The sequence below is a fragment of the Ipomoea nil genome, unplaced genomic scaffold, assembly GCF_001879475.1.
Source record: "Ipomoea nil cultivar Tokyo-kokei standard unplaced genomic scaffold, Asagao_1.1 scaffold2845, whole genome shotgun sequence".
NCBI lineage: Eukaryota > Viridiplantae > Streptophyta > Magnoliopsida > Solanales > Convolvulaceae > Ipomoea > Ipomoea nil.
In genome coordinates, this window is record NW_017619273.1 from 1,478,436 (window position 1) to 1,490,181 (window position 11,746).

At 41.1% G+C, this 11,746-nt stretch overlaps 1 protein-coding gene across 1 annotated transcript; it reads right to left on the reverse strand.

The window, feature by feature from the left end:
* Positions 1-9,413: 9,413 nt before the first annotated feature.
* On the reverse strand, positions 9,414-10,481 carry LOC109159801 (F-box protein At4g18380-like). The gene has a single exon (XM_019307913.1). It carries the CDS (start codon positions 10,479-10,481, stop codon positions 9,414-9,416), a length of 1,068 nt encoding a protein of 355 aa, XP_019163458.1.
* Between the last annotated feature and the right edge of the window lie 1,265 nt (positions 10,482-11,746).

Below are 11,746 nucleotides of genomic sequence, written 5' to 3' on the forward strand. Positions count from 1 at the left end.
ATGTGCCTAGTTTATCGGTTCCTTTATTGTCTGTTAATCGGTTTGCCACTAACAATAATATCTTTTTTGAGTTTCATCCAACTTACTTTGTTGTGAAGGACTGCATAACCAAGGAGGTGTTGCTTAAGGGTCCCAGTGTGGGTGGTCTGTATTCCCTATCTGTGCCGCGGTCTCACTTGGCGTTTCTGTCAGCCCGGACCACGTCTACTATTTGGCATTGTCGTCTAGGCCACCCGCATGCTCGTGTCCTCCAACATGTGCTCAAGTCATGTCCGGTTTCATCCCACAAATCTGGTCCACCAAGTCTTTGTTCGGCGTGTCAGTTGGGCAAATCCAGTCGCCTTCCTTTGGCTCGAATAAATTACACTAGTCATGCTGTTTTAGATCTAGTGTACTCAGACATTTGGGGTCCTGCCCCCGTTATTTCTGCTGATGGTTTTTGCTATTTCGTATTGTTCGTAGATGATTATAGTCGTTTCTGTTGGTTTTATCCTCTTCGTGTAAAAACTGATATATATAGTGTTTGATGTTTTTCGGGCCATGGTAGAGCGGTTGTTTTCCCGTTCTATCAAGGCCATTCAGTCTGACTTAGGGGGCGAGTATCGTCGGTTGCATACTTTATTTGACACTCTCGGGATTGTCCACATGCAATCCTGTGCTTATACCCACAAGCAAAATGGTCGTGTGGAGCGTCGTCATCGACACATTGTCGAGACTGGCCTTGCACTATTAGCCAAAGGGTCCGTTCCCTTAAAGCACTGGGATTCCGCTTTTGAAACGGCCACTTACCTTATAAATCGTCTCCCTTCATCCGCCATTCAATTTTACACTCCCTATTCCATGGTCTACAAAAAGCCGCCCACATACACGTTTCTTCGAATTTTTGGGTGTCTATGTTTTCCTTACCTTCGTCCATATAATCGCCACAAAATTGAGTACCGGTCTGCTCCTTGTGTATTCTTAGGTTATCCTGCGTCTTTCAGGGGGTATCGTTGTTTAAACCTTTCTACTGGAAAGACTTTTATCTGTCGCCATGTGCGGTTTGACGAAACTGTTTTTCCTTTTTCTACAGAATCAGGTTCGCAGACGCACGTGCAAGATTCTATATTGGACAAACCATGGGGGTCCGGTCCAATAGTGCCACAAATTGAGCATGTCCCTTCTTTGCCATCCGTCCCTATTGTTGCGCCACAACCTATTCCACGTGCTTCGGCACATAAACGGCGCAGGGTGATAACTTCCACGACCCAAGGTCATGTCATGCGTCTACGCCGTATGACGCGCGGGACTGATGAGCAATTCCATGCTCTCCACACGCTTACCACTACTGATCCTACCTGTTATACTCAAGTTGTGGTTCATCCTCAGTGGCGGGATGCTATGGACCAAGAGTTCAATGCTTTGCTCCACAACAAAACTTGGGATCTTGTTCCTGCTAAGCCCGGCATGAATGTTATTGGCTGTAAGTGGGTATACCGCACCAAGCGAAAGGCTGATGGGTCCATTGACCGCTATAAAGCCCGTCTAGTTGCTAAAGGCTTCAATCAGGTGCCAGGTGAAGATTTTTTTGATACCTTCAGTCCCGTTGTGAAGCCGACAACTGTTCGCCTTCTATTTTCTTATGCGGTATCCCGTGACTGGACTGTGCGCCAATTAGATGTCCACAATGCCTTCTTGAATGGGCACTTGGCTGAAACTGTCTACATGCGGCAGCCACCTGGGTATGAAGAGCCTGCTCAACCTGATCATGTCTGTCACCTCCGCCGTTCTTTATAAGGATTGAAACAGGCACCACGTGCCTGGTTCAAGCGTCTTCATGATTTTTTGCTTAGTGCAGGATTCTCAGCATCACGGACTGATGTATCGCTCTTTTACTACTCTGCTGGCACGGCCATGGTCTTTCTTCTTGTCTATGTCGACGACATCCTTATGATGGGGAATGATCCTGCTCTAATTGACTCTATTCTCCACCGCCTTGCAGCTGTATTCAAAATCCGGGATCTGGGCCAACCGACTTTCTTTCTTGGCATTGAGACTCTATTTGTGGACGGGACTCTATTACTTTCTCAACGCCGGTACATGAGTGATCTCCTTAATCGTGCAGGTATGGCTGATTGTAAGCCTCTTTCCACTCCGGCTTTTACGACCAAGCCTGTTACTCCATCTGATGAGGTATATGACAATCCTACCCAATATCGGCGTTTGGCGGGTGCTTTGCGATATCTCACTATTACACGCCCTGATCTTTCCTATGCGGGCAACAAACTGTGTCAGTTCATGCATGCTCCTACACTCGAACATTGGGGACTTTTGAAACGTGTATTACGCTACGTTAAAGGCACCTTACATTATGGACTGCGTTTTTCACATTCGTCCTCTTCTGCCATTCATGCCTACTCAGACTCAGACTGGGCGGGGTGTCCTATTGATCGCAAGTCCACTAGTGGCTATGCCGTCTTTCTCGGTGATAATCTAGTTTCCTGGGTCTCCCGCAAGCAACGCACCGTTGCTCGCTCATCCACTGAGGCCGAGTATAAAGGGCTTGCTGATGTCGCAGTGAAGTTACCTGGATTGTCTCTCTTCTTCGTGAACTACAGTTGCATCCAGTCACTCCACCAACACTTTGGTGTGACAATCTCGGTGCTACTTATCTTTGCGCTAATCCTGTTTTCCACGCCAGGACGAAGCACGTGGAAATTGATTTTCACTTTGTTCGGGACAAAGTTGCTGCAGGGGATTTTCTAGTCAACTTTGTGTCCACAAAAGACCAGCTCGCCGACATATTCACCAAGCCGCTCCCAGCTCCACATTTTGCGGCTCTTCGTGACAAGCTTAATGTTGTAGCCCTCCAACCTTTAGCTTGAGGGGGTGTATTAAGATATATTTGTATTCTTGGTACAATTTGTTATATTAGGTAATCATTAAATAGCCTAGTCAATTAGTATAATTAGATTAGTCTATTAGCCTAATAGTTAGGGATAGTATTTTGTATTTATATTCCTATTTTCAATCTACCATACACAGATTCACAATCACATACGGTTATACTCGATGGATTGATCTTTATACAGAGAAAGAGAGGATGCTAAATAATTTGATATTTATGGACTACATGAACACGATGGAATTGGAGATACACGGATAAAGGTTGATTCCCGATACATTGTTTGAGCTCAAGCAAGAATTAACAGATTGGAGAAAATTTATTTTATGTTCAAGCAAGAATCAACAGACATGATATTTGGAAGGTCAACTTGATTCATCTGTACATTTAATGCAACATGGATAGTCAAACTTTTACATGGAGATATTACTCAAATTTTGGAGACTACATTTTCTAATGGAAAATAATGACAGATCAAGGAAAGTTCTCTAAGACTAAAGTTGTCTGAATAAAGGGAGCAATGGACGAAATATTCAAAATTATCTGACAACAGCACAAAAGGCTATTATCTAGAGTTGCAGATCAAGTTGACACACTTATCAGATCAACTACATACGAGATAGACGATTGAGATTGAAAGTTGATCAACGGGCAAATAGCTTTTATGACCTATAAATTGTCCAAGCAAACTTGAAAACAAGCACGGAAGCACGACAATGAATATACGAAGCATATCAAGAAATATCTAGAAAGTGCAATATTGAGCTATACATGTTAGAATTCAAGTATGAGAGAGTAATTTTATTTCTTTGTACTTATAAGGGCATAGTAACAAGAGGAGCTTGTGAAAACCCTGATAGAGTGTAGTTTTGTACGTAGCACTCGTGGTTTAGGAGTACAGCTTTGTGCGAAGTACTCGAGTGAAAGCAGAGTAACAAGGGAAGCTTGTGAAAAACCTTGTGGAGTGTAGCTTTGTGCGTAGCACGTGGGAAGTGTCGGTTGACACTGGTTCACTATTGTATATGGGTGATCGAAGATAGTGAATTTCCTCATTGAAGGAGAAGTGTGGAGTAGGAGGATTACACCACCTCCAAACCACTATAAATCGCTCTCTCTCTCTCTCTCTACTATACTTACTGCTCAATTTTTTTTTTGTGCATGCTTATTAACTGTGAACTAACCCAATTACTATTCATCGCTTATCTTTAATTGTCTAGGTTTGTTAGTTCCCACGTTTGAATGCGAACCAAACTTTGTGTACATCATATTTGAGCTATAGCAAGTCTTTTTAATGTATTGCATGTGTTAAATTCATCACGAGCACTGTACAAACACTTTGCCGTTTATTTATTCCGCGTGCACTCCAAGTTGAATATCTTGTTATTTCCTTGTTACTTGGAGTTGAAATTACCAAACTGTTATTTTGTTTGTAAAAGTTTAAAAAGTTTGAAAAGTCTATTCACCCCCCCTCTAGACTATTCGCCAACCCAACCGGGACCAACAACTTATCTTCATCCTACAAGTTCTAAAAAATAATGTCTAACACCAAAATTTTGAGTGAGAGAGTAAGCGTTGAGAGTAAAACTGGTATTTCAGTAAGTAACACCTTCTCTAAGCTAGCTCCGGTATGAAACGCCTTGCGCGCATCTAATTATTGTATTTGCATTTTATAATTTCTCAATTTGTGGTGTGATTCTAAGACCCTACGCCTATAAATTTAATAATTTTATTAGAGGCTTGTAAAAGGAGTCGGCTTTTAGTAGGAAACCTAAATTTAGTGGTTGAGCTAAAGCTACAGTAAGGAAGAAAGACCAAGGTGAAGGATGGTTAGTGTAATCTAAACACGATCAGGAAGAGGCAAAAGGATGAAGGATCGGAGAAGAGGTAGGAGAAAGCAATGAATGGCACAATAATGAAGTTGGACCAAGTCCGTGTTGGAAAGGTGACCAATCAAAAAATGTCGAGGAATAGGGGATTTGCAGTCGGCGCTTCGCCAACCATTCCTCCTGGTAAAAGGAGTTGGCAAAATCAAAATCAAGGGCCTAAAATGTTGATTTAAGTGAAATAATCGATATATACTTTTCTAAACTGTGCTTTGCGAGCTACGGAAAAGTGAGGGACTAGATGATGGGGATAAGGACATGGACCTAGAAGAGTGGGCATGGCAGACAACACAGCTAAGGAAGGACGAATAAAGAGGTGAGTCGGCGTTTAGTGAAGAGCGAGTAACAAGACTAGACGAGGGAAGAATGAAACGACAGTCGGGCCGATGGCGGCAAGAGGAGTGACGGAGTGAATCGAACTCTAAAGGAACACACTACTAGAAGGAGTCATCTCGGGCGAACCTGTCCAGACAAGTGAAGGAATCTGTCGGATAGAGGAATCTAGTATATTGAGGAAGACAGTCGAACAAAAAAGGCGGCATGACTAGAGTAGTCGATCTAGTAAAGGATGAATGGGTGTGCACTCAGTTTTTACGAGAAGAGCCGGATGGCTGAGAGAGTTGGTTGAGGATCCGGAGAGTTGGATGGCGGAGAGAGCCAGTCATTGAGTAGGATAGCTGACCGACTATGGAAATTAGCCCAATTAAGAGCAGTTGGATGATTGAGGCATCCATTCTGCCCAAGAGGAGGGGGAATCGACTGGTAAAAGGAGGCATTTAGTTGGAGAAGTCAGATGACGAGAATAACTCCAATACTCAGCAGTGAGTGGAGTAATGAGAGCAATCAATGAGGAGTTAATAGCAATGATGAATTTTTTTTATAATTAGAATTTTTATTGGTAAAATCATGAATTTTCTAAGATATTGATATTATTAAGGATCTCATCGAAAACTTACAGCAGTCTGCCAAACAAAAGCTAAGAGAAAAAAGAGCACAAGTATGACTGGCATAAAATCTACGATTGGATTCAAAAAATCATAGGCTTCGGGCAATTTGCCGAAGAAAAGACTACTCGAATAAAGGGCAGGATTAAGACAGATCAAACTAAAGATCTTAAGCATAACATACATTTTTTGTTCTTGGAGAGATTTGCCTTTTGATTAATTTATTGATATAAGGAAAGGGGGAGTAAGTACGGTAGGCAAAAACTACTTCTTCCTCTTTTTGCTCTTTTTGTTTGAACCCCCATAATAAAAAATTCTCAAGGAGAATCGCAAAAATCATACTTTTATACAATATCTTAATTGAATTCTATGTAATGATCAATATGCAATGATCAATCAATTCAATTGAATTCAATATCTACACATATTAAACTACGCATCTCAAAAGCCTAGTAACAATCGAATCGATTCTATAGATATTTGAAATCGAGTTGACAAACAACCAATACTTACTTTAATTTTTATAAGTGCCGAGGACAAATCGAAATGGGGCATCGCCAAGTGGTAAGACCAGCTGTTGGAGAAGACGGTTTGGCGCAGGAAAAGCGGGAAAAAGGCGGAGTACTCTCATGATTAAGGGATTTATCGCCTCATTTATGATATTTATAGTAGGCTAAGCATTTCACTCTTCTTGTACATGTATAAAAACCCTATGAATGCTTAGAAAAAAGGGGTTGAAAATCTGAATATACACGAGAGTTGAGAGAAAGTAGTTTTTCGACAAAACAATTAACTTTTCCGGTAATGTTGGACTGCTGACTGATTGCTCCGGTGGTCATAAAACTTACTATGCGCATTATTTCCGAAGAGACAATTCTATGCTTTCCTCCCCCTTCAATCATGTTCTCCATTTCTCATTCTTTCTCCTCCTCTTAAATTCGTTGCTGGAGATTCCTTTAGGACTAATGTTGTCGAAAAGGACAATTGTGCAGCTAACCTCGCTAATGGAGTCGCAACATATCAGGTACTCATACCCACTTCTCACAACCATCATGTTCTACTCAATGAACTTTCTATCTTTACTCTCTCATTTTTACACAATAAGGTGGTAAGTGATGATAAGTTATCTTCATCCTACAAGTTTCAAAAAATAATGTCTAACACCAAAATTTTGAGTGAGAGTAAGAGTTGAGAGTAAAATTGGTATTTTCGTAAATAACACATTTTCTAAGCCAGCTCCGATACGAATTTCCTTGCGCACATCTAATTATTGTATTTTCAGTTTATAATTTCTCAATTTGTAGTGTAATTTTAAGACCCTACGCCTATAAATTTAATAATTTCATTAGAGGTTTGTAAAAGGAGTCGACGTTGGTCAACATCGTCTCCTTGTAAAAGGAGTCGGCGCTCAGTAGGGAACCTAAATTAAGTGGTTGAGCTAAAGCTACAGTAAGGAATGAAGACCAAGGAGAAGGATGGTTAGTGTAATCTAAACATGATCAAGAAGAGGCAAAAGGATGAAGGGCCGAAGAAGAGGTATGAGAAAGCAATGAATGGCTCAATAATGAAGTTGGACCAACAGAAAGGTGATCAATCAGAAAAGATCGAGGGATAGGGATTTGCAGTCGGCACTTGGCCAATAGTGCCTCCTGGTAAAAGGAGGCGGCAAAATGTGTCAAAATCGAGGGTCTAAAATGTTGATTAAAGTGAAATAATCGATATATACTTTTCCGCATTGTGTTTTGCGAGCTATAGAAAAGTGAGGGACTAGACGATGGAGATAAGGATATGGACCTGGAAGAGTGGGCATGGCAGATAACACAGCTAAGGAAGGACAGATAAAGAGGTAAGTCGGTGTTTAACGAAGAGCGAGTAACAAGACCAGACGAGGGAAAAACGAAACGACAGTCGGGCCGAAGACGGCAAGAGGAGTGACAGAGTGAATCAAACTAAGACGGAGCGGACTACCAGAAGGAGTCATCTTGGGCGAACGAGTTCAGACGAATGAAAGAATCAGTCAGATAGAGGAAGCTAGCATATTGGAGAAGACGGGCGGACAAAAAAGGCGGCCTGACTAGAGTAGTCGATCTAGTAAAGGATGAATGGGTGTGCACTCGGCTTTTACGAGAAGAGCCGGATGGCTGAGAGAGTCGGTTGAGGAGCCGAAGAACCAGATGGCGGAGAGTGCCAGTCATTGTGTAGGAAAGTTGACCGACTGTGGAAACTAGGTCGATTAAGAGCAGTCGGATGTTTGAGGCATCCAGTCTGCCCAAGAGGAAGGTGAATCGACTAGTAAAATGAGGCAGTTAGTTAGAGAAGTCGGAGGACGAGAATAACTCCAACACTCAGAGGACGAGAATAACTCCAACACTCGGCAGTGGGTGGAGTAATGAGAGCAGTCAATGAGGAGTTAATAAAAATGAGGAGGCCAGTCGTTGGAGAAGACGGTTTGACGCATGAAAAGCGGGAAACAGACGGAGTACTCTCATGATTAAGGCATTTATCGCCTCATTTATGATATCTATGATAGGATGGGCGTTACACTCTTCTTTTACATGTATAAAAGCCTATGAAAGCTTAGAAAAGGGGGTTGATAATCTGAATATACACGAGGGAGTTGAGCGAAAGTAGTTTTCCGGCAAAACAATTAACTTTTCCGGTAGTGTTGGACCGCGGACTGATTGCTCTAGTGGTCATAAAACCAACCGTGCGCATTGTCTTACAATTCTAATGCTCTCTTCCCCTCCAATCAGGTTCTCCCTTTCTCATTCTTTCTCCTCCTCTTAAATTCATGGCTGGAGATTCCCTTAGGACTAATGTTGTAAAAAGGACAGTTGTGCAACTAACCTCGCTAATGGAGTCGCGACATGTCAGGTACTCAGATCCACTTCTCACAACCATCATGTTCTACTCTATGAACTTTCTATCTTACTCTCTCATTTTTACTCAATGAGGTGACAAGTGATGATAGGTTATCTCGCTAATGGATTAGCTAATTTGAGTTTTGTGTGTAATAAAGGTAGCTTAATAGGGTATTTATTTTGGGGGTTATGAGGGGTTTTAGGCGGTTTGACCCGGTTCCTATACTCGGTATTCATCACCATTCATTGAGAATATTTTTCTCTAATTTATATCATTGAGGCCCTGTTTAGTTCGCGGAAAATATTTGAGGGGAAATGGAATTGAAATTACATGGAAAAGAAATTATCGAGAAGATTAATTACATTGTTTGGTTGGTAGAAAATAAATTACTAGAAATATCGATTTTTGGTTGAGTTTAAAATTGTAAGAAATAATAGGTATAAAGACAATTATATCCCTACATAATACGGAGTAATAACAACAATAATAATAATTACGAAAAGTTAGTGAAGGCATAATTGTCCTACTTATTTTTAAAGAAAATATTTTTCATTCAAAACAAAATACCCAAGGGAGACCATGAAAAATATTTTCCATGCACCAAACAAAGGAAAATATTTTCCATTAAAAAACATTTTTCATGAACCAAACATGTCCAAAGTGTCAACTAGAATTGGGTGACTCCACAACTTGTTGTAATAAAAGATAGAAAAGCAACATTTGGGAGGAGTGAGTAATGAATATTACTTGTAGTAATTACATTAAAAATAAATTTTGTTACTGTAGTCTATTTACAGAAATGAAAATGTTTTATTTGATGGAGCAGTCAGAATTTGAAATCTAAAACGAGTTCATCTCAAGCGTGTAACTCCTTTTCAATTTCACCAATTTGTTTGCAGCTTCCGCAAATAGCCGCCTTCTTCCATCTACTTCTAGTCCTAGTTCTTGTTCCGCCTTCCTCACCAGTTGAGTAACTTGGCCACTGTCCTCCTGCTCCGCCGGACGTATCACCACCAGCGTAGCCCCTTTCATCACGCACCCTGCCTCCGCCACCTCCATCTCCGCCGCAATCCACATCTTTATCTTCAGCGCCGGCACTCTCCTCCGATCATCCGCCATCACCTCGTCCTTTGTCTTCTCCTTATACCTCCTCAGTTCTTCGATTTGCTTCGCGTTCATGGTGAGTCTCCCCTGGCCCAACTCGTCCGTAACCGTCACACTCCGAACGGTCCGGTGATCGTTCACCGCCTCCAGTAACAAGCTGTGCCGCGCAGTGGCAGCGATCAGGCACGAGATCGTCCAGAAAATCCTCAGTTTCAGGTCTTCGTTCTCAGGAACTCGCAATTCTTCTTCTTCTTCTTCTTCTTCTTCTAAGGCTACACTAGTGCAATTCCTGGGAATAGGAGAAATCGACGTCCCTCCTACGATGACGCAGCTCTGCAATTCACTCCCGAACTGTGCTGTCCATTTGAGCGCGGATCCGTCTCTGACGCAGGATTCATGTCTCGGTAGCCTGAGCTCCAGTCCCCGAATTTCACTGAAATTCCGCAGAATATAAGCCGGCGAATAGTAATCGTAAGCGGTGAGTAGGGTTTCCCTACAGGTACATCGGGTGGCGGAAGAGAAAGGGGACTTGGATATAAGAGAACGAAACGGACGAATGAGGAATTTAGTAGCAAACGCAAGAAGCGAATTAGCCTGCGTCTGCCTGGCCCTGCCGGAATGGGAAGCAGAAGCGGGAGGAATGGACAGGAGAAGGGAATGCGTTTGAGGGGCAAGAGAATGGAAACGCTTGCAAATGGCGGTGCACACCGACAGGGATTTGGCATCGCGCAATGTTTCGAAGATTTGCAACACGACGTCGTCAGGCAACCTATCAAACGGCGAATCACCAGTCGGATCCCACATTTTCATATCGGTGGAAGATGAATGTTAATACTTTATAGTAGCGGTCTGGCATCGGAATTGAATGGTGGTTTTCGTTTTCGTTTTCTAGAAGGCGGCGGGCCGGGGGGAGTTAAGTTAAGAAAAGTTGAAGTCAAGTTGCGCACGCGGTCGTGGAGGAACTGGATTTGGAATTTTTTTTTTTAGGTGTGAGGAACAGTGAGCTGTTAGCAGAAAGTTTTCACACAATGTGCTTAGATGACATGTAATGGTCTCTTTCAAGTGAGAGGTGCCTCGGTGGAAGCTTTTTTGTGTGCTTTATTAAGTTGAGAAAGTATGTTTGAACAGATACTATAATGTAATAGAGTCAATAGTATTCAGAAAAAAAAATGTCCAATGAAATACTAATAGAGGCAATAACATTAAAAAAAAAAATAGAATAAATATTCGAGTGGATGGGAATGGATCCCATCCCTAATATTCAAATTAGTTTTTATTTATTACTCCGTCCGTATTATAGTAATATGTTGCGCGGACTGCTTCTTCCTCTCTTCTCGCTGACTGCCACCCAAATCCAAGCCTTTTTTTTTTCTTTGGATCAATCGAAACATGCTTTATTTTTCTTTGAATCAATTAAAGTATGTTTCGTTACTAAGAAAATAATGAGAATAATATTATTCATTATTCCAGAAGACTGAACCCCAAAGAATAATATTATTCATGTTTACACTCAATGAGGTGACAACATTATATATAGCATTGACTTTTTAAAAGTTAATTCTCCAATTTAGTCTTGATTATAATTAAATGTCAAAATTTGCCCACAGATTTCTTTCCAATCAAAGGGGGAAGATCTAATTTATCAATTCCTCACCAAATTCAAAACAGCCTTCGTGGTTATAGTATGGTGACACTTAGGTTCTTATAACAACAAAATGAAATGAAATGAAAGATTAATTAAATATGACTAAATTAAAGACTAAATACTGAATATGAAAATATAACTATACTTAAAAGTATAATTAATATCAATAGAATTACATACAAATATTTAATTTAAAGATGACCATATTTCACAAACAGATTCGAGTCAAATAAAATTAGTTTCACGGTAGTGAAGAATCGCATGTTGGATGCAGATATATGAAGCTCTTGAAAATTAGGTACATGGTTTGATTACTTGAACCCATACCCATGCCTGCAAATGATTCAGTAGCAGAAAAGCTTATCGATATGGCATCAATATTGGAATCATCATCTCTCCAAAATTATAAAATAATTTAAAGGTA